General features: G+C 43.6%; 1 protein-coding gene across 1 annotated transcript in view; it reads right to left on the reverse strand.

Annotated features, from left to right (window-relative positions):
• LOC146771977 (RNA helicase MOV-10-like) overlaps window positions 1–24,373 on the reverse strand; it is a 177,730-nt gene that overhangs the window by 101,333 nt on the left and 52,024 nt on the right. The window contains exons 4-6 of the mRNA XM_085640275.1: window positions 5,586–5,703; window positions 4,097–4,288; window positions 3,472–3,546 (exon numbers count right to left, since the gene is read on the reverse strand). Coding sequence (XP_085496401.1) covers window positions 3,472–3,546; window positions 4,097–4,288; window positions 5,586–5,703 — 385 coding nt within the window. The remainder of the gene's footprint in view (window positions 1–3,471; window positions 3,547–4,096; window positions 4,289–5,585; window positions 5,704–24,373) is intronic.

Here is a 24,373-nt window from a genome sequence, read left to right on the forward strand (position 1 = left end):
GTTCTTTTGTTATGTTTGTCTGTTGTTGCACCCTCTGAGATTTTATTTGAGTGTGCGTAATTCTTGCAGTGAAGTCACTTGAAGGTGGGTTGCTGTCCCCCTCTTTGTTGTTAGTCTCTTGCTCGAGGGCACCCTTGAAAGGATTGTCTTCAGTGTTGGTATTGCCAACTTTGTTGTTGTTTTTGGCCCTGCTGCTGGCCCTGGCTTCCTCCTTGATAATCTTGTTGAAATGTTTGGTGTAAGGCTACAGGCTGGTGGTTACCTCTGCCTGCTGGTCTCCGTAATGGTGCTCCCCTATGCATGCCTCTGGATTATAGTGCCCCCATGGACCTTGCAGTCTCATTCTCTTTCTTTAATTGATTTAATTTCTCGTCCACAGCTGTTCCGAATAGTTTTTCACCATTGAACGCGGTGTTTAATATGTTATTTTGTACCTCTGGTTTGAAACCTGAAATTCTTAGCCAGGCGTGCCTTCTCTCAGTTACCCCGTCTGCTAGATGTTTCTTCTGCATCTAGGGCTGATTTTAAACATGTGTTCGCCATGTTCTTCCCTTCTTCCACTAAGTGGCTTGCCCTTCTTTGGAATTGGTCTGGCAGATGTTTTAGTAGGTCACTACTTCCTCCCAGTTTTGATATGCATGTCTATTGATTAATGCATTTGAATTTGCGATATGCCACTAAATTGCCGCACTTCGTTCCACCTTTCTCCCCAAGAGATCCATCCTTTTCCTTTCTGTCGTCTGGTGGTGGCCCCACATTAGTGGGTATATTAGCTCTCTTCCTAGCTGTGGAGGTTATCATAGAATCAGCTGGCACTGAACCGCCGATATACATAGGATCCTTTGAGGAATGTTTGTATTTTCTCTCACCCCTTGGTGTTACAGCCGATTCTTTACAGGCTTCCTTACCCTGGTCCAGCACACTAGGTAGCATGGGAAGGAATTGAGTCCTTGTTTGTGTAGGCAGCAAGGACTCTAGGAGAAAACAGTATTGAGGTTTTTCCTCCTCTAACTGCACTCCATAAGTGTCTTCAGCCTTCTTTATCACCCGATTGTACATCCCAATGTCATCTGGTGGTCAGGGCCTCGAGGGGTACGAGTCCAACCCTTCTTCTGGTGATTCGGCGTCAAGATCTTGCCACTGCATGTCTTGCGCCTCCGAGGTCGCCGAACCATGATATGTTCGGTCCTCTTCCTCTACTTTGGCTTTGAAGTAGTACTCTTCTTCCTCGACCGGTTCTGGCGTCGTCAGAAGATCTAGTTCTTGGACGTCTTTCACCTTCGGCCGAAATTTTCAGCGGAATTTTGAATTGTTTCATTTTCTCGTCGAAATCCTTCTTGCGTTGCAAGATACTCGCCATTTCGGCTTCAAGCCTTTTTTTTTTCTTTTACAACTCAGACGCATGTGTTTCGGCGTCGAGATTTTCTGCCTTTCTTTTGTAGCTTGTCTACGTTGAAGCTTGTTTAACCCTTTCTTTTTTTGATGTTGAATAGTCCTTTTTGTGACTGCTCTTCCGACAACTGTTTTTTCTAGGGTCTTCGTGTCTGGGAGTCCTTGTCAAAGGAACCGACAGACTGTTTGTCCTTGGACGCACTTGCAGTCATCAAATGTTTCAACGCCAAGGCTCCCTTCGAGGACTTGGAGTCACTCTTTCGTGGATCGGCTGACTGTTTGGGGGTCGATGCTTCTCTTACCTCCTTTGGAGTTTTCTTTTCGACCGACGACTGGGACGTGCGCGTCCTCTGCGCCGCCAAGCCCTTCGGCGACGTTGTCCTCTTCTTCACTGGAGAGGACCAGGTCTCGAAGCGACGCAAGTGGTCCTTGACCCTGCATGTTGTAATTTGCTTTTCTGTGCCTCTCTCTCACCTTTAAAGTCTTCGGGGTGAATGCCGAGCATGCGTCGCAATCTTCGCTTCGGTGGTCCAGCGGCAGGTAAAGGTTACAGACCGGATGCTGATCCTTCAGTGTGTACTTGTGGTGACTATTGTCGCAGAACTTGAATGGCGTCTTGTCCATTACCGTGCACAGGGAGCCCCCAGTATGCACATTCTCCGTAGGACGTCGAAGCTTTGGTCTTTTTTCTCTTTGCTGTGTCTCGGTTCACTGACTCGAAGGCCAGTATGTCGATAAAGTTATTTTCTTGCTGTTTTTGTTATTTTTCGTAGATTCTTCTCTCCAAACTTCTGGAGCTCCTTCCGTATCGATCCAGACCCAACGGCAGAAAAAAAGAATCTGAAGATGGCGACCAAAGGGAGCTTCCGGAGGAAGCACGTTGATGTCACTGAAGGCCACCAAATAGTGGTATGTCTACACCCATCAGTCACAAAAAAAAAAAAAAGACTACAATTCCGGACTCAACCACTAGATGGCGGAATAATGCACAGCATAGTGGATCCGGAAAAGATTCACGCTGCAACACTGGAAAGTTCCCTTCTCTGCCATAATCATTTGAATGGTGTCAGAACATGTGGAGTTTCTACACTGAAAACATGCATGTATCTGTTAGCATTACCTTTCAAATGGTTGTCCTTTAAAGGCTCTATTCCGGTTATATGTATTCTGTAATATTAAGCACAACCATGTTGACATGCAATCAGGCCTGTCCTGCATGTAACATGCACTACTGTCACACACAAACCCTGCCACTCACACACACCACACACACCGTCCATGTAACATCAAGAGGAAGCACAGCAAGAAACTGAAATACATCAGTTTCTATTTACATTTGATCATGGAGACAACTGTAACCATAGCAAGACAGCACCAGTAGTAACCATGCACTGGGAGGTAGCCAGAAGGTGACATGTCAACAGTGTACAGAACTTATTTAATTTAACAATGTTTGACATATAGTCAAACAGTGACAGTAGATGGAAATCAAACCTTGGTATAAAGAACCAAAGAAGGTATTCTGAAACAAAAAGTACAAAATAGCCCTGTAAAAAGATGTATTGTACCATTTCCACTGTAAATATCTCATAAATTGTAAGACAGAGAAAGCTATTTTACTGAGAATTCCAGAAGCACCATACAACTCGAATTGCTCATGCAAGTGTAAAATGAAGCACATAGGATTTCAGTTGCATGCTTTTAAAGATGGATGATATGTAGGAATATTCGTGAATCTCTCCAACAGCAAGGCTGTATCTCCTCTTTGACCTGCTTTTGTATAAAATCCGATCTAGAATTCTGGATTGTGTAAAGTAAAGCAACCACTGCTGAGAACTGCTTTGCTCTGAATGTCACAATTTGCCAATTTATCCTTCCATTCTCGCTAGGTTGGGTAACTGAACACCAATAAATTAGGTGAAATTTGTTATTTATCACTTGAATACAGCAAAAGTGCAGGTTTTATCAAGTGACCTCAGTGATGAACGCCAAGTCTGCATCCACCCTCTGGTCAAATGATATGAAATATGTTAACATATACTAGATGATTTACCATGTAAACAACAAGCTGCGGTTTACCTTCAAATCCTTGATATCATTCATGCCTTTGAGCTCTGGATCCAACTTAGTTATGGCTTTCCTGATCTTTTCAACCTGGAAAGATTCAACAGTGCAAATAGGTTAAGACTACACAAATGTAGCTTATTAAATCAGTCATGATGGCAGACTGTGCTGCTGCATGAATCATTTAAGGAAGACATTTTCAAATGCATGATTAAACACAATAAGCAACAAATGATACGGATTACAGTGGCTTATCTAAAAATGTTCTCTCTCTCCAATGCTGGACAACATCTCAAGACAAGTATCTTGGGTTGGAGTATTCCTATAGAAATTAACTTATATCCAACCCTATCCCAATGCAGCGGGTTAAGAGAAAGTGAGACTAAAACAGTGTGTTCTCTAGAGGCCAATCTCCCTTACCAGAACAATGGGGCAGCATTATGAACAGGCTTCTATGTATTGCTGGCAAATGTCTTCTCACAAAATGAATTACACTGGCTTGAGCAACACTACTTTACAAAAGATGATACTCTCCATTAATCAGTGTAACATTCTAGTTTTTAATGTCACATTATGCACTATACAACGTGGCACAAATGTTGAAACAAGATCATAGTTTGCAATTATACCAACGCCTTACCTGTTTCCGATAAGGAGAAATAATGCCAATTTCCTTAGGAGAGAGTTTGGGCGTCCCCTTCTTTCCCTGGGCAACCAGCAGTTTCTTGAGGTAAGATACCACAGCATCAACCTCAGTCACATTGAAGAATGAAGGGCTGTTGCCTTCACGCTGGTCTTCTCCTAGTACCCCATTAAAAATGATTGGAAATCCCTAAAAGTGAAAACCGGACTAACTTTAAAATCTTCCATTCAAGGAAAATGCATTCAAGTATACACAATTATTTACTGGAGAACAATTCCCCTACTACTATGCTTGCAGTATGTGAATTAGTGAATCTTGACGATATAACACCTCTAATAAGACTGGTCGAATACAACAGGAAAGGAGTAGACAAAAAATTATCTTGCATTAAAATCAAATTAAATAAAAAAATGTTTTCCTACGATTAGACAAAAATGACTAGGGATGCAGACATCTTTTCAACATCTTTAATGTCGCTGCAAAGGTTGGAAGGGTGACAGCATGCAAGGGCGGAAGGTGCGAAGGAGCAAAGAAGTTGTAGACCAGACAGAAGCACAACAGCGTAAAGGCGCCTGGAGGAAGGGCAAGAAACGTCTTAAGCAGAGAACGAGTAGGAAGTGAATCCCAAGGACAGAAGCAGCAGAGAAACAGTGAGCGGAGATGTAAGCAGCACAAAGACATGGACCCTGAACAAAAAGGATCCTCGAGAGGTGCTGTTCACATGATAGGTGTGGATCGGATCACATCCCAGAAACTATAGGCAAGAGAGGATTAACTTTCACTAGCAGATGCAGAAGAGTAGCCATGAGTAGGCACGAGAAAGAGGATCACAGCTCGAGAACAGAAGGACAGAAAGGTTAAGTGCAATAATAAAAAAAAAGTGAGTAAAAAATAAAGAAATCAACAAATTTAAATCAGCAAAAGGCAAAAGCAGCATCAGTAGACCAGAAACTTGGATTACTATGCACTCTAGCATTTGTCCTTTCAGGTTGCTTTTTATTAGTTAAAATAACAAATTTAGTTTTGAGTACTCAATGATATGGACTTCAGAGTTGGACAGATGTATAAATATTTCCAAACTGAAAAAATAATCTATTGTGGCATTTACATGGTACGGAGGCTTGGTACGAGGTTAGGTTCCGCAACACACAATACTTTGAAATTTTGACAACCTTAATGCCCCATTCACTAACGAATTCAGCCAAGTTACACTTAACAATTCAGTGTCTGAAGAAACCACAAATGAAATGGCAGAGCGAAACGTAGTCAGGAACAAGAATACTTTCAGATTACCGCAAGATCACGGACAAAATAATGTAAAAAAATAATGAAAAATGCTTTTATGCAGATTGTACCTCCCGAAACAAACCCCTCGAGAACATTGCTACTGAACAAACTTGGCCTTGTAAATATTAGATACATGACACAATCATGAAATAGCACACTAGCATAATGAATGCAACTTCATTTGGAAGCAAGTGCTTACCTGCTTTGGTAGATGCTCCCAATTGCAGTAAGAATGGCTCAGAATCTGATCTGCACACTCCTGAAGTTCTCCATCATAAAAAAGCTCATTTGGTATCTTGAGGATATCTGGATGGGACCTTAATGAGACAAAACAGCACTGTTAACCTTATTACTGCAAAAGGTCGCCAACTTCTAAATATCAGTTAATTTAATCTTTCTTCCAACAATTTGTACGCCCTAAAGCCTGGCACTAATCATTTTCTGTTACACAAAAGACTCAACATTTAGAAATGATACCTTTCTGCGGTAGGTGGCATACTCTATCGGGTGTTGACCAAACACTGTGTAGGAGTGTGCATGATTGGGGCATAGATCTGCAACTATGCAAAAAGACTATTGGTTGTCCCAACTTGCAATGTTAAAGGAGTGAAAGAGTGGGCATGCTCACCACAACAGTAACCTTTCCTAAAAAGCAAAAACCATAGCCGATGTCCTCTTGACCACAGTTGAAGATAACCCCTGCCCTCAAACATTGATGAACTTCTCCGTTACCTTAGACAGTCAACCAACCCACCCTTATATGCATCCTTGGATCTTCAATGGGATTCACATGCAATGCCCTTCACTGGCTGGTTTGCTACCTTTCCAATCAATACCAGTTTGTTAACATAGGCACACCAAGAACACAAAAGATCCCCATCACCTGCGGAGTTTCCTAGGGCTCCATACTCTCTTGTGTCAAACATCAATCTATACATTGAACTGCTTGGTACTCGAATTCAATAACAGCATCAAGATTCAGCAATATGTCGATGATGCACAACTCTACTCGAAAATCTCCTCTGCTTCAGACATGCAATGCCTCAAACAGCGTGCACATCATCCAGACCTGGATATCAAGCACCTACCTGAAGCTCAACCCAACCAAGATAGAATTCCTGTCATTTGCCAAGAACAATAAACAAGATAATATTCAAATCTGGCTCAACAACATGAACTTTTACTGCTGGGAACCTCCACTTTCATCAAATGCCAAGTCACTTGGATTCACCATGGACACTAACTTCACCTCGAAGGAACGAACACATAGTGAGGAAATTCGATTTTCGATCTCGCTTGTATTCAGCCACCATTTCTTTGTGTTCCACCGCCATTTTGTGTTGCCCTCACTCAGGCAGCACAATGAACAAAGTTTTTCTGCTGATCTTACTGCGACGTGTCAAATAACCTTCTGCCTCTGTTTACGAGACTGATGTCAGGGACTGGCTGAGTCCACTAATCCTCGTCTGGTTTGACTAAACCCTGTCTCAACTGTCTGTCGGTTCACACCATTCTTTCCTGACTTTATCTTATCTTCTGGCCTTCGCTATTCTCTACTTGTATTCTCTCATTTCACAACTGTCCTCCAAAGCATACAAATATGTCCTGCCACCTGCAAGTTGAGTTGTAGACACTACCACTGATTAACTTGTGGGGAGGGGTGGCAAAAACAGTTGGAAGAGAGGTTTATTTGGGTTACTTGATATCTTGTTTTCAAACTTTTCTCATTGGTTATATCTTGTTTTCAAACTCTTCTCATTGGATAACCATGTATGCATTGGGAGTGTTCTTGGTGAATCTATGCGCTATAAAAGATTGTGCGTGATGCAGTAGAGTGGCAGTCTCCTAAGAACATACTGAGTGTACTTCTGGGACAACTGTACTTAGCTGCAGCTAATAAACCTGATCTTCTACGTTCAACAGAATGTCCTGTGTCTCTGTTCAACAAAGCAGGTGAACTCAGGAGATTAAGGCGTGCCCTGCGCCGCCAGGCCCATAAGGCCCTGGTTCTTCAATTGGTGCCCTCTGTGAGGCGGCTTCAGAGGTAGCGATTTTGCCTGAGGGTCGTGAGGAACCCCGCAAGAAAATTCTGGAGGAATCGCGAACCACGTCAAGCGACCCCTGTATGTCGAAGTGGTCCGAAGGTCTTTTTCAGCGCGGTTTCTCCTTCCTGACGGCTTCTGACGACTGCTGCCCTGACTGCCGCCTTGCTTTGGCCCCTTTTGGTGATGTATGGTATCGCGAGACGTTAGACGGGCCTCTGTTGGCGTAAGAAGACACTTATTTAAGTATTGGTGGGTAGCTCCCACCATTTCGTTTTTTTTGTGATTCGGCTATTGCAAAAGCCGAAGCCGAGGGGTGAGTACAGATTGTGCTGTGTTATTCGATTTAACCCCTTGATGTTTGTGAACAGTCCAGTGAAATAACAATGCCTGGTCTGAGTAAGTTTAGAAAGTTTTGTTGTTTTGGTTGTGATAGGGATTCCCGGCTGGAGGACCCTTGTCCAATTCCTCCGGTTGGAACTCCCACTTATGAGCTTTATTCTAAACATGGTGTTGGCCCCATTGCCTTTATTGAGGCATGCATCCGATACACAAAGAATGATGGTGTTCTACAGTGGCCACAGAATGGTAGCTTTGAGCCTGACATATTCGATAATTTGGAAGCAATTTTGTTTAAAAGAAAAGCCCGGCCGGCAATGTTTGATTCTTTCCGCCTCTGGCGTAAGGAAGCCAAACAGAGAGAAATTAAACAGGCAAAACGAGATAAGAAAACACAAAGTATGACGATTATACAGGCTTGCCAGCAGTTTAAAGATAATGAGATTAATCATGAAATCGAAATTTCAGAGAGACAGCATCGTATGGCGATAGATAAATGCTATCCGGTGTTGCCTATTTCCCCTTCTGATAAAAGTAAGGATCCGGAGGAAGACCCTTTGATGTCTCACTTAGAGATTGCCTCCTCCCTATGTACAAGGTGCTAATGCACCCCCATTGTTACAACCAGTTCAGCCATTAGTTGCGCCTCCGCCTGCTCCGGCTCTTCCGCATTTGCCCCTTCCGGTAGTGCCACCCCCCACCTCTTCCGCCACCGACTTCTTTGCCTCCGTTTCCTGAACATCAATCTCCTTTGCCTTCGGCTCCCCTTATAACTGTTAATTCTTCTGTTAGTTCACCTAATACCTTGTCCCCTGTTCTTATGCCTAATCCTCCTACTGTGCGCAAACGAATCACAGATACTGTCTCTGGGTTTCTGTCTCCTTTCTTTGAGACTTTGAATATGTCTCCGGCTTTTTCTCGAAGACAGTCTCGTAGTCAACTCCCAGGTTTCGACGAACGGGTGGTATTGGACTCTCTCGCTCGCAAATGGATCGAGAAGGGTCCCCAGTATAGTGTGAAAGATATCATGACCACCTTTCATCAGTGGGAGGCGCCCACGCAGAGATATGTATTTAATGTTGTGTGACACTCTCGCTAAAGAATGGGAGGATATGGATTTGGGTTTACTTCCTCAGGGTTTGTTAGATGTTCAGGCTAATTTCGATAAGGGACTCATTGTGGGTTCTAAGGTTGAGGATGCCGTTTAGGTCCTTATTTTCCTCACAGACCTTTTTTGATTCCGATCCTGCTGTTAGGCTGACATCCAAACATTATCCCATGAGAGAGGTTCCTCCAGTGTGGAGAGAAGCGGTTGCACAAGCAGGTGCTAATCCAGCTGTTCCCGCGCACTTCCAGCGTATATGGGTACATGTCCCCTGGAAGAGATCTGAAGCTTTGGCTCTTAAACAGTCTCTACCGGATCCCTGTAAAAACCCTGCTGGTTATTATAAGGAGTTGTCCCAGACTGTTGATGCCTGTATTATGAATTTAGCCGATATTGATATGTTGATGGGAAATGTAGTCCCACAAGCATTATGGGCTCGGATTCGTAGAGAGGATCACGCCCAAGCATTGGGTGGCGATTGGGCTGCTATAACTGCCGCGGATGCAGCCCAAGTGGGTGGTGGTAAGCCTAATGTTTTGATTTCAGAACTCCCTGGTAGGATTATTACTTTAATGAAAACGATGATGCCCGCCTTGAGAGTTAACTGGGATAAATTAGCTGCGTGTAAGCAGAAGAAAGATGAGTGTCTCTGATTTCTTCACTCGTTTTGAGGAGACGTTTATTGATCACAGTGGTCAGGATATGACTACGGAGGGTGGACAGCGATTATTTGTAGATAAATTCGTATTTAATTTGCTTCCCGAACTGTCACATTAGTTGAAAGACTCCGAGAGTTCATGGGCTGTTTCTTCTTCTACCTAGATATTGGCTACTGCTCAATATTATGAGAACAGGGATGAAGAAGAGAAAGATAAGCAAGAGAAGAAGACGAAAGAATTAAAAACAAAGGTTCTTCTGCAACAAGCTTATCCTCCTCGTTACACTCAGCGGCAGTTTCAACAGCCTCCACAGTTTCAGAGGGTGTATCAAAAGCCTGAGCCCTTTATTCTGCGACCTTTATTAGGTCCTAACCAATGTGCCTATTGTAGAGAGGAAGGTAATTTTAAAAATAGCTGCCCGGTTTTATTGCAAAGTAAGGGAGAACTATCTGCTCCACGAGGCCATGGTGGTTTCCAGATAATATAGAGGGGTAGAGGTCGAGGTGTGATGCCTCAAGAACAGCGTTCCTTACCCCCTCCAAATTCTATGAACTACTTTGATCCGCAGAATACTCAGTCTACACAGTATTACAATGAGGATTATCATGTTGAAGGTGAAAATGAAAGCCTTCACGCTAACTAGGACAGCCATAGACAAAGTGAGGGAGTTGTATTGATTCCAGTAAATCAGGATGGGCCTTATGTCAATGTCACTACAATGGGTGTTTCAGAGCCATTTCTTTTAGATACTGGTGCGATGAGAAGTTCTATCATTCACTCTAAACTCCCTGGGGCACCTTTGTCTGGCTTAACAAATGTATCGGTAGGATTTTCTGGCGCCCCAGTTCGCAACCCGGTCTCCTGTCCTTTGCCTATTTCAATTGGCCCTTATGATATGGAAGCTCCTCTTCTTTTAACGACTGGTTGCGGCGAGAATCTGTTGGGTTTGGATCTATTGAAAAGAATGCATGCAACGATATATTGTTCTGCTTCTGGTGTGCATCCTACTTTAGGGCAGAAATTGACTTCTTCAATGTATTTGTCTAAAGATCAATTCCCACCTGAATTGCTCTCTCTTCCTGCAACGCTCTGGGCTACGGTCCAAATAATGTTGGTTGTCTTGAGATCCCGCCTTATGTTGTTACTCTCAAGCCCAATGCTAAATTGCCACGCATTCCTCAATACAGAATTTCCAATGAAGGTGAAAGAGCGCTTTTGGATATCATTTATGATTTGGTTCAGAAGGGTGTGATTGAGGAAACGAGAGGAAATGTATGTAATAGTCCTATTCTTCCTGTTCTTAAACGCACTGATCCTTCTAAGCCTCCTGTTTATCGTTTTATGATTGATCTTCGGGAGGTCAATAAAACTGTTGTACCACAGTTTCCTGTTGTTCCAGATATCACTGCCCTGTTAACTATGATACCTGCCTCAGCGGCTTGGTTTTCTGTTATTGATCTGAAAAATGCTTTCTTCAGCATTCCCATTGCTGAAGAGAGTAGGGATATTTTTGGCTTCTCTCTTGGAGGCCGAAGCTTCCGGTTCAAGCGTGCACCCCAAGGCTATTGTGAAAGCCCCTCCATTTATAGTCAAGCTCTGAAATGTCAGCTCGATGTTTTTCCTTTGCCCACAGGTGCTACTCTTATTCAATATATGGATGATTTGTTTATTGCTGCTGATTCAGAGGGTGTCTGCAGGAATGTGACTGTTGCACTGTTACGTCACTTGTCTGATCTTAATCATAAGGTTGCGCCTTCTAAACTACAATATGTCCGTCGAGAGGTTACCTATTTGGGTCATCTCTTATCAAAGGAGGGAAGGTGATTAACCCCAGAACGAATTCGAGCAATAGCGCAAATGTCTGTGCCATTTACACAAAGAGAGGTGCGCGCCTTTCTGGGCATCACTTCTTATTGTAGACAGTGGATTCCGAATTTTTCTTTGTTGGCCAAACCTTTGTTAGCACTCACTTTGAAAGACACACCCCAACCCCTTCCTTGGACTGACGAATGTCAGAAGAGTTTTTCTGATTTATGTACTGCTCTGTGTTCTGCTCCTCTGTTGGGTACTCCAGATTACAGTAAGCCCTTCACGCTCTATGTCCATGAAAGAGAGGGTTGTGCGTTGTCAGTCTTAACACAACGATTTGGAGACAAACAGCGGCCATGTGCCTATTTTTCAGCTACGTTAGACCCAGTAGCCAAGGCATTGCCTAGTTGTTTTAAAGCTACAGCAGCAGCAGCGATTTCTATTTGTCAATCTGCTGGAGTGGTGCTAGATAATACTCCCATTGTTATGGTACCACATGCAGTGGATACCTTGCTAAATAGGACGAAAACACAACATCTTACAAGTGCTCGATTGTCTGGATATGAGCTGACGCTCTTGGCTAGTCATGTGCACATCAAACGATGTAATATTTTAAATCCAGCCACACTGTTACCTCTTTCAGAAGAGAAAGATATTCGGAAACAACATGATTGTTTCTCCATACTGAGGAGGAGACAAAAGGCAGGATTGATTTGAAAGATACGCCGTTAGTGGATCCAGATGGGATCCTATGGGTGGATGTGTCTTGTTTGAAACTCCCAAATGGTGAGACAATTTCAGCTTATGCTGTTACCACCTTGTATACAATCGTGGAGACAGCACGCATCAGACATAATTCAGCTCAGGCAGCTGAACTGATAGCTTTGACCAGAGCGTGTGTGTTATCTAAAGGAAAGAGTGAATGTGTATACCGACAGCCAGTATGCGTTTGGTGTGGCGCATAGCTTCGGTCGTTTGTGGAAAGAAAGAGGATTCCTTACCTCCCACGGTACTAAAATACAGCATGGTCAATTGGTAACTGATCTTCTTGAGTCACTTGTTTTGCCTACCCAGATAGCAATTGTGAAATGTAGTGCGCATAAGAAGATTACTGATGATGTTGGTCGCGGAAATGCTTTTGCGGATGAGGTAGCAAAAAGGACAGCCGGAGATGCTACAAGTCGCATGTATGTTGCGGGCCCTGCGAATTGGGTCAGGGAAAGAGGGATGTGTGAGGACACAATAGAAAGTGTGAGATCGATTCAGGGAGATGCTACAGAGAAAGAGTTGAGAAAGTGGAAAGAGAGTACAGGAATGTTAGACGCAACAGGATGTTGGATAGAATTGTCAGAACACCAGCGTTGGCTGTTACCAGACGCCTACGTACTGCCTGTAGTTACTATGGCGCATGGTCCAGCCCACATCAGTGCAAAAGGAATATGTAAACTTCTGGCTCCAGTGTGGCTGAACAAAGGGATTCCAAAATGTGCAGATAATGTGGTGAAGCATTGTATCATTTGCTTGATGTACAATCCGGGAAAGGGAACCCCAACTCCGGCAGGTCATTTTGCTCCCCCAACATATCCTTTTGAGGTGTTGCAAATCAACTACATTCACATGGATCGATGTAACAATCTTAAATATGTTCTGGTAGTGGTATGTGCCTTTTCCAGATGCATAGAGGCTTACCCCCTGAAAGACAACACTGCTTTGTCCACTGCCAAGGTTCTTCTTAAAGAGTTCTTCCCTAGGTTTGGTTTGCCGCGCATTGTCTGGAGTGACAATGGAAGTGAATTTGTAGGCCAAATTATGCAAAAGGTGTGTACCGGTCTTGGTATAAGGCAGAAGTTTCATGCGGCAAATCATCCTCAGTCCGCGGGTTTGGTAGAGTGCACTTAACTTAAGCTTGCAAAAGTACAAGCCAGCACAGGTCTTAATTGGCCCGATGCTTTACCTTTGGCTCTCCTGTCCACTAGAATAGCTGTACATTCTCGTTTGGGACTCAGCCCATACGAGATTGTTTTCGGGCGCCCAGCTAATGTATGGGGAGTCCCTCGCCCTAGAAAGTATTCTGATATACAGTATCCAATGCTGATTGACTATTTACATGACCTCACCACTAAATTACGTGTTCTTCACCAACAGGTTCAAAACGCTTTACCAGAAGCCTCCACAGACCCAGGTCATTCTATCCAACCTGGAGACTGGGTCTGTGTGAAACATTTTCAGAGGACAAAGAATTTGGAACCTCGCTGGAAGGCGCCTCGTCAAGTTCTTCTGACAACTCGCACAGCAGTAAAAGTCGAAGGGAAAAGAACTGGATCCACGGCGTGCACTGCAAGAAAGTGCCCTTGCCTTTTGATCAGTGGGTTCGTAAGGGTATAGGTGATTCTGAAGGAGAAAAAGTCCCCCGATTCATACCTTTCAGTAGTGCACACCTGGATGGAACTCGATCGGAGAAAGAAGATGACGACATTCTACAAGAAGCCGTACCTTCCCATCTCCGATTAAACAATACAGAGCCACAGACCCTATTTCAAGACCAAACTGTACCAACAAGGACTAGATACAATTTAAGACCTAGATTGGTCAAGGACACCTGAGATTTCCATCTCTTCTGCTACATTTATCATCTGTCCAGGTTGCAGGGTCACGGTAGGAGTCTTGGTTTGTGACCTGTATAATGGCTAGGCCCCCAGGACTTGCAGTGTCATAGGACGGCTAATAATCACAGCCAAGTGAGTAAGGAAGATTGCCGTGAGCAACACTTTGAGGATGGATGTTAAATTAGGAAAGAAGGATAATAAGGAAGAGATGAGAAAGAAATATTGTAAAATATTGTACAGTCGATGTGGCGTAACATTGTGTGTTTCTATATTTTTGTGTATCTTATTGGCTTGTGTAGGTTGGGTTATTCATGCTATGCAGCAAAAAGTTGTCCCTAATTCTATCTCCTTGCCTCTTCATTCTACTATCTCCCCACATCAATTATATACACTTCCCCAACATGAACTAATCAGGAGAACAGAATATTTTAATAATTCATTTATCCAATTGTTGCACCAACACCAATTGGTAGTCAACACAACCGACTGTTGGGTGTGTGGACTTGTGCCTCATACCACAGATAAAGGGATGCCATATTTAGTCCTTCCATTTTCTTATGAAGGTTCCGCTTGGGCCTATTTTGTAATATTTTCAAATGCATATCAGAGCCGATTTAGACATCCAGTTGGTTCCTATAGTAGTAAGCCAGATTTTAGTCATAATTCTCCGACTAAAATTGTGGAGAATAATAAGGTTCCTGTTGACGAGAGACAAACATACTAATTGGAACATGACTCGTTACATTACTAGCCTTACAGATAAAACTAAACAGGGAAAATCTCCACCAATTTGGACTGTCCCTCATCAAAGTAATTTCTGTTTACAAATGAATGGCCAGACTACTGACACTGGACAAAGAAAAAGCTTTTGTTCCCATACATACATCTATACGTCTCAGAATTCACCGCCGTTAGTGCCATCCCAGGGCACATATTTTGTCTGCCACGATAGAGCTTACACGTGGCTACCAACGGATTTTTCAGGAACATGCTATATAGCTTTTCTTCTCTCTCCTACATACACTGCTCCTTCAGGCCATCATAGAAACAGATATGGCAGAGGGATTATTGATTCTAAAGACACGGCAGGACAAGAGGGAAGTGATTTCCTCAAAGGATTTCTTCCTTTTTGTGGCCCAATGGCCAACAGCAGAAACATGAGACAGCTGGTTCGTGTTGTTGACACTACCATAGATGTCACTGTGGGAGCCTTGAGTAATCTCACAGCTGAACTTCAGGCGGATCGTCTCATGACTTTGCAGAACCGGATAGCACTAGATGTTATTCTTGCAGATCGTGGTGGAGTCTGTAAATTGATCGGATCTAGCTGTTGTATTTATATGCCCGACGACGCCCCTACGGTATACCAAGCCATCTCCAAATTACACATGATCTCCGAATCGATTCATCAAGATGAAGGAGATTGGTCTTTATTAGGATGGTTTTATCATCTAAATGGGGATGGAAGGTACTAACCTTCCTTGGAGTGGTTTTGGCCATCATTTTTTCCTGTTGTTTCTGTATGCAGTGTGGCCCCGCCATCTGCGGTCTTTGTGCCACTCTGTGTGTCCCAAGACCTGAGTTACACAAAACAGAGAACATTAAAATGATGTTGCAACAACAGTTTGACGACCTCATGGCTATTGACATTGATTCAGATTAACGTGAATCTGTGTGTTTTGCCTGAGTTATGGCAAAAGGAGGGTCTGAGGAAATTCGATTTTCGATCTCGCTTGTATTCAGCCACCATTTCTTTGTGTTCCACCGCTATTTTGTGCTGCCCTCACTCAGGCAGCACAATGAACGAAGTTTTTCTGCTGATCTTACTGCGACGTGTCAAATAACCTTCTGCCTCTGTTTACGAGACTGATGTCAGGGACTGGCTGAGTCCACTAATCCTCGTCTGGTTTGACTAAATCCTGTCTCAACTTGTGGAAATGTGGATTTTCCTGATCAGTTATGTCCCCTATCTTGGACCCCAACGGTTCTATATGCATGTTACAAGTACATGTATGTTCCCTCCAGTTCCAGTTTCTAAGACGCAAACATATGTGTGTCTACCGTCGACATGTTCTCTGTCAGATCCGCCATCAAAGGGCTGGATATTCGATTCCTAAGTATGAAAGGCCACCGACTTTATATGGCTAAGTTACTTCATTTTTACAGTTCAGGCAAGTAGGCCCGATTCTGTCCTCAAGCCTTTCCCTGCTCTCTGTCTCTGACAGCTTCAGCTTGAGCTCGCATCTGTATCCATGAACTTTGTCCTACTCCCTGTGCAGCTAACGGTGCCTGCCTCGGCCAGTTTTCGCCTGCCTGCCAAGAAGTTGTATTTCACCTTCGAATTATCTATTTTGCTCTCCAGCCGATGCATTCCTGTCTAGTGATTTAGGTAAACATTTCCTTTAGCTCACAAGCAAAGGACTCAGCCTTTCCGTCCTCCTGCAAGTGATTCATAGCCCTGTTGCCATGGAAAGTTTTCTATCCCTCGCATCTCATATAGACACTTAGACGTTTGTGCACGCACACAGTCAGTATAGACTAGATTCTGTTCGAGAGTCCTTCCTTATGGATAACATAGTTCTTTAAACATAGGATGTTAGATATGATTTGGGATTAGGTTGACTTGACCCCCCAGACTTCTCGTCTCCACATGTAGAGCTAAATGTCAAGTCCCCTTCACCCCCTAGTTGCACGTCAATTACACGTCATACTGCCGCGCGCGCATCTATGCCAAGTATTATCTTATAGATCCACCTAGGTCTGATAATCCTAACCAATCATGTTTCTTTTATTCCTTATTACGCCTAGTTTCGATTACGTACCTGTCATGTCACTCTTCTTATCAAATGTTACGCCTTCTACATTCGTTTCATTGTAATGTACTTATTATAAAAATGCATGTCTGTCAATAAAGTATTGTACTTCACTTCCTGAACCCTCGTGGTGACGGAACCTGAAGGCCGCGACTCGAGTCGGCCATTTTGAATGGAATAAAGCCCATTTAGAAACCTCTTATACCACGGATTCTGCCTCTTGTTATTCTGAGCGATTTTACTATTATTTTAAGATTCCGTATGAAATTCAGTCCGGTAAAGAAGATTTTATTTACCACATAATGGCGCCCGAACAGGGACACTTTCTCATCTCACGCGCCGGCGGTGCGTTGCAGGCCCGGTCTCCTGCCACAGCTGGACGGACCATAAACGCGTACCAGCAGGATTTCCTGTAAGCTCCCTCCGGTCAAGCGGGGGCGACTGAGGCTGCGATCAACCCAGACGAGGCGGTGAGAAGTGCGAAGTATCCCGACCAGAGCCTAGCTGAGAGAGCAAGATCCGAGGTATACAGAGGCCCACCAGGTCTTTCGAAATCCCGATGTCCAGAGGGTCCGCTGTCCGCAGTTATCGAGTCCTGTCCATTCTCTGAGGCCTTCCGTTTTAAGGAGCTACTCGGTGAGTACCATCGCCGGGGAGGCGTGTTGACGCGCACATAGGTTGTGCCGGTCAAGACGGATTTGGGTACACAAATCCGGTCTGCACTGTTTAGCAGTGTATATGTACTGTTTAGCAGTATATCAAGTATTCCGAAGTATTCAGTTATTGTCAAGAATTCAGCGTGGTGATTAGTTAGGCAGACTGTCATCATTGTCGATCATTGTTACAATGTTTAATGTTTAATGTTTAAAGTGTTCAAAATATTGTAGTATGAATGACTGTTCATTGTTCACTGTTCATTTATTGTGTTTTTCGTATTAAGTGAATTCAAGAGTAAGTATCAGATCAGTTGTCAATATGCCGCTCTTCTCGAAGTTAAGACAGATTACTACCAGAAAAGGGGTGCTTGAAGAAGCAGTTCCTATTCCTCCTAGGGACACTCCAGGGCATTTTATGTACCATAAGCATGGCTTAGATGCCATATTGTTTCTTGATCTATGGGTAGATTATACCAAGGGATTGCCGGAAAGTCAAAGGTGGCCCGCAGCGGGAACCTGGGATGCAGAGTGCATCATGAAAGTGGAGGAAGAGTTATGGAAAAGAAAGGTCAGACAGTCACAGAAAGACGCTGTTGAGTTATGGCGTAAAGAATCTCATAGACGTACAGAAAAAGCACGTAGACAAGAAGAGAGGAGTAAAGAAAGTTCAAATAAAGTTCAAGAAAATCTATTAATTGAGGAAGGTATCCGAGTGAAATCAGAACAAGTAAATAGACAAAGAAATGCTCTTATGAATGGTATGTATCCCCTTCTAGTCGAAGGACTACCTAAGGCTGTTACAGAGATGCCAAAAGACTTGCCACCCCCATTATTTCCAATTAAGGTACATCAAAAAGGGCATCCCAGAACCGCAGAAGATGTTTTTCTTTCCTCATATCTAGACGATGCAGCTCCCGAGTATGCTAACGCCACACCACATAGACCGTCTGGCGGAGGGGTTCAACGTCAGGATCAGGTATCTGTCCCCGTGCAACAGCAAGTCCCGACACAAGCTTCGGCAAGCACATCTGTTTCCGCATCTGTCTCCGCGGTCGACTCTACAGGGGTATCGACACCCATAGTTGCTGTGTCACGTTCAACGAACCCATTCACACCCGACGCCCCAGATGGGGCCACGGGAGGGGCTAGCAATACCTTCACACCACCTAGAATACATAAACTTGTTTTTCAAGAGTCAGCACATTCACGTACACCTAAATTCGTAAATGAACGTACGCTTAAGGAACTCCTTGTAAATTGTAGATATGACCCGGTGGTTGGTAAAGAGGACGAAATGGTCCTGGCATCATTACGTATCAGGCGAGCCGCAGAGTATTTAGCGAGGTTACCAGGGATGATTACGCATCTAGATAACATATATCATTTTGTTCAAACAGGACGAGATCCAGGATGTATTAACAGAGCTATGGAATTCCAGAAAGTAGAGATACAGGGGGAACTGTTACGTTTCCTCATAAACTGTGTAATCAGAAATCGAGATCGTCCGGGGGTAGACCCGAATGCAATGCTTACTCTTACAAGATGGAGTCAGAATATATCAGAAGGGAGACACGATAAGCAAAATTGTATAATAGCCATGTGCCGAAAAATACGTAAAGAAATAGAGCGTATTCATGAAGAAAGATTGGGAACAGACGAGTTTGAGCAAGATGAAGTGTCCGAATCAGGGAATTCCGCAAGACAGTCAGAGACCATAGCCTATGTAGGCAGAGGAAGATCCTGTGATAATGCTAGATGTTTTTCTGATCCCATACACTCTGTATGCCCAAGTAATAGCAGAACGTATCCGACGCCTGCAATAAATCTGAAGTCTCCTGAACATTCGTTTCAAGCCGCAGATAAGATACTACGAGAACGAAGGGGTTACCACCTCCTCGATTCCATGGATGAGCAAGAATTAGCCAGATCAGCCGTTCACTGGATTGACAGTCCTGAAAAATACGGTGATGAGACCATAGCACACACGTTTTTTAATCTCAGTACAGATGAACAACGTTTAGCTGGAATCTATATGATTCAGCAACTCCTCATATTATATAAGAGCCAACATGCTGACCCCGGTCCTTTACCTGATATATTAACGGAACTACTCACGAATAGATGGAGAGGTTCTAGTAACAAGCTAATTAAAGAGATATTAGTGTCACGTAAACAGTATGTCCTTTTTGTAAATCCAGATTCTCTCTCCCTGCCCCGCAGAGAAAGAACGCCGTACTATATGGATAGACAAAATCCTTTACGGGAAGTGCACCCAATAAAAGGCGAAGACAATGAGTTTCACCGTGTATTTGTTTACACACCCATATCAAAAATGGAATTATTAGAAATGAAGAAAGTAGTACCTAGTCATGATAAAGACCCAGCGGGTTTCCACCGAGAAATTAAAGACATGTTACTAATGGGAGAGTACACCTTTCCTGATATTATGACGATATTAAAGGTGCTTTTGCCTGCTGGCATTTATGAAAAACTGAAAGAAAAAGAGTGGGAAGTAGGAGACCAAAAGATAGACTGGACAGCATTAGCAGAGGAAGAAAGGGCCCGAACTGCAGGTTCAGGGCTCGGGGATAAAGTTAAACTGTTACCAGGTTTACTAGTACAGGTACTGCCACGTTTATTAACTACAAAAAAGGAAGATTGGGGTGCAATCACAGCCTGCAAACAAAAGCAAGATGAAGACACAAGCGATTATTATGCTCGATTTGAAAAATGTTTTGGTATAAATAGTGGTATAAAAGCAAGTAGTGACTCATATCCACATTTATTTGTGACAAAATTGGTGGAAAATGCATTGCCTCCAGTGAAGAATAGAATATTGAAATTCGAGAGTACCTGGCAAAGTAACACTCCGTCGCAAATGCTACAAATGTTACAGTATCATCACAATAGAATTAGGGATGAACAAGAACACGAGCATAGACGCATGAAGGATACAAAAATGAAAATGCTAGTTTCTCAGACAGTACCAGCAGATGGTCACAAAAAGGGTGTGACACATTCTGGTGATTCTGCAGTTCCTGTAAAAGGAACCTGCAATTACTGTAAACAACTAGGCCATTATGTACATGATTGTCCAGTCCTGAAACGTAATATAGCTACAGGTATTGCAAAAGAGAGACCACGATTAGTTAGACAAGATCAGAATGAACAAGGAGCTATGCAGCATGGACAGTCCATGCCAGTTCAGCAACAGGCAATGCCAGCCTCACAGCAACCCATACAGTTTGTGCCAGCTGCACCACCGTTGCCTGCTACTGCCACACAAACCACAACACGACAAATGTATCAGACTGCACAGTATGAATATCCTGAGTATCAGCGTTACGCATGAACAAGCCTAGAGAGGGAAGTTGACTTATCGCTTATCGAGATTCCTGTAGATCAAGAAGGACCTTATGTACATAGTGAATTATTAGGTCAAGATAGAAAATTCTTACTCGATACAGGGGCAAGTCGAACAACTATAAAACGTAGTGAAGTTCCAGGGGCACCCCTCTCAGGCTCTCAAAATGTTTCCCTTGGTTTTTCAGGAAAACCTATTGTTAATGAAGTATCACAGCCTCTACCACTTACGATAGGACCTTTGACACGAACTACAGATTTATTGCTTACTAAAGCATGCCCAGAAAATCTGTTAGGAATTAAAACTCTGAAAGCACTAGGAGCCATAATATGTTGTTCTCCGGAAGGAGTAAGGTTGTTTTTACGTGATTTTAAAGGTCACTATGTGTCTAGAGACATGGATCCCCGACTACAGACTTTACCAGTACATCTATGGGCACAAGGCCCTACGGATGTTGGCTGCATGAATATTACACCCTATCGAGTTACATTGAAAGCAGGAGTGGTACTACCACGAATGCGACAATACAAGTTACCGCATGATGCTGTAGTGGCTTTGCTGAAAATCATTGATGAGCTGATTGCCCAGGGAGTAGTTATAGAAACAGACTCCAATATATGTAATTCACCGATAATTCCGATTCTTAAACGAACTGATCCTACTGCCCCACCAGTATACCGATTGGTTATTGATTTGCGTGAACTAAACAAGTGCATTGTACCACAATTTCCTGTGGTCCCTGATATATCATCATTATTGACAGCAATTGATTCCGAAGCAACATTCTTTACTGTAATTGATCTCAAGAATGCTTTTTTCAGCGTCCCAATAGATCCGGAAAGCCAATATTTGTTCGGATTCAGTTTAAATGGGCGCAGTTTTAAATTCTCACGCGCTCCCCAAGGATTCACAGAAAGCCCCAGCATCTACAGCCAAGCACTGAAACGAGAACTTGACAGTATCCGCATGCCAGTCAATACTGCACTGCTTCAATATGTCGATGATCTGCTGATCACCGCAAGAAGCGAGCCAGAATGTGAAAAGGCTTCTCTGACAGTTTTACATTTTCTAGCCGACAAGGGGCACAAGGTGTCTCCTTCTAAGCTGCAATTCTGTGTCCAGCGAGTTATTTATCTTGGTCACTCGCTGTCCAAGGAGGGAAGGCAGCTTACACCAGATCGCATCCAGTTAATTGCTAACATGTCAATACCCCAGACACAAAAGGAGGTGCGAGCTTTCATAGGCCTCACTTCATATTGTAGGCAGTGGATCCCTCAGTACGCATTTCTAGCAAAACCACTCATTCAGCTAACCACACAGGAGGCAGCCACATCGACTGTTCTCCCTTGGACTCAGGAACATACACAAGCTTTTGAAAGCCTAAAGGAAGCTTTATGTCAAGCACCTGTTTTAGCAACGCCATGTTATAGCAAACATTTTACACTCTTTGTTACAGAACGCGAAGGTACTGCCTTGTCAGTACTCACTCAGGATCAAGCAGGATCACGCAAGCCATGTGCTTATTTTTCCAGTACATTAGATCCCGTAGCTCAGGCTTTGCCTGCATGCCTGAAATCAGTGGCAGCGACAGCCTTAGCTATCAGACAAAGCGATGCCATAGTATTAGGACACCCATTGACAGTACAAGTACCACATGCAGTAGAGGTTCTTGTGAACCGAACACAAACACAACACTTGACCATAGCAAGACTTACCGGTTATGAACTGACATTGTTTCAACCACACATAGAGATCCGACGATGTAATACATTGAATCCTGCTACACTATTACCTGTAATTGGAACAGACCCACTAGCTCATGATTGTGTTGAAATCATTGAAATAAAGACGAAACCTAGACAAGACTTGACAGACGTTCCATTGTTAGATCCAGACCTGACGTTGTATGTAGACGGATCGTGCATGAGAGCAAGTACAGGAGACTTAGTGGCCGCGTATGCAGTCACAACAGACACTGAAGTTATTGAGACAAATTGTATAGATACTTTGTCAGCCCAAGCAGCAGAACTTATTGCCCTAACGCAAGCCTGTATTCAAGCCACAAATAAGAAAGTTAATGTATACACTGACTCACGTTATGCATTCGGAGTTGTACACGACTTCGGCGTGCTGTGGCGAGAGAGAGGTTATTTAACCTCCCATGGTGCCCACATTCAGCACGGACCCCTCATTCATGCCTTGTTAGACGCAATACATCTACCCACTGCTATATCGATTATGAAATGTAAAGCACACACGAAGGTTACTGATATCATTTCTCAAGGCAATGATTTAGCTGACAGAACAGCTAAACAGACTGCTCAGAATCGCACATTAGACATGACAAAGCCAATAGTTCAGACACCAACACAGTGTATGACAATTAAGGATCCCGCACTTGACGTAATTGACATACAGACACATGCCACAGCAGAAGAAATAAAGAAGTGGACTGAACTAGGAGGGATCCAGACAGATCAAGGATGGATGACGAAGGAGAAATCTGTATGGTTTCTCCCTGATTCCATGGTTCAAGCCATTATAGCTACAGTTCACAGTCCAGCACATTTAGGAGAGAAGGCTATGCTAGACAGCATTCAGCACATCTGGTTCAATAAACATTTACGAGCAGCAGCTAAACAAAAGGTTCGTACCTGTATGATATGTTGTCAGTTTAATCCAGGAAAGAGTGTTCCCGTAGAGCAGGGTGGATTTCAGCCTCCTGACCATCCTTTTGAAGTCCTCCAGATGGATTATATTCAGATGGAACGTTGTCGAGGATTCAAATATGTTCTCGTAGTTGTCTGCGCTCTCTCCCGTTGGACAGAGGCGTATCCCGTATCAGATTACACTGCCCAGACTACTGCCAAGCAGCTAATTAGAGAATTCTTCCCACGGTACGGTTTACCACGTGTTGTATATTCAGATAACGGTCAGCCTTTCTCATCCGAATTAATGAAACATGTCTCACTCTTGTTGGGATATCAGTGGAAATTCCACTGTGTCCGACACCCCGAGGCAGCAGGTCTCGTGGAACGACATAATCAACTTTTAAAAATCAGACTGTCTAAAATATGTCAGGAAAAGGGTGTGGACTGGATAGTAGCCTTACCAGTTGCGCTATTTTACATGAGGATGGTAGCACACTCTCGAACAGGGCTATCCCCTTATGAGGTGATCTTTGGTAGACCACCGAATATGTGGGGGACGCCTATACCCCGTAAAATAACTGATGTTGACTGTAATATGCTGACAGATTACCTGGCTTCCTTGATGTCTGCACTACAATCTTGTCGTTCACAGGTAGTCGCAGCTTTTCCTGACAACACCGAGGTGAAACCTCATGACGTAATTCCCGGCGATTATGTTCTCGTCAGGAATTTTGATCGGAAAACCCAACTGGAGCCAAGGTGGAGGCTTCCTCAGTTGGTCCTGCTGACAACAAGAACAGCTGTGAAGATCGAAGGGAGGAAAGGCTGGGTGCATTCCAGCCATATAAAAAAATTTCATGGACTTCCTCCTGACACAAACAGTACTCCCCGTGTGTCTTCCCCCATTGACTCAAAGCTACCTTTGGCTGAGGCCAGTAGCACC

This window comes from Triturus cristatus, unplaced genomic scaffold (assembly GCF_964204655.1).
Source record: "Triturus cristatus unplaced genomic scaffold, aTriCri1.1 SCAFFOLD_168, whole genome shotgun sequence".
In the NCBI taxonomy this organism is placed as follows: Eukaryota; Metazoa; Chordata; class Amphibia; order Caudata; family Salamandridae; genus Triturus; species Triturus cristatus.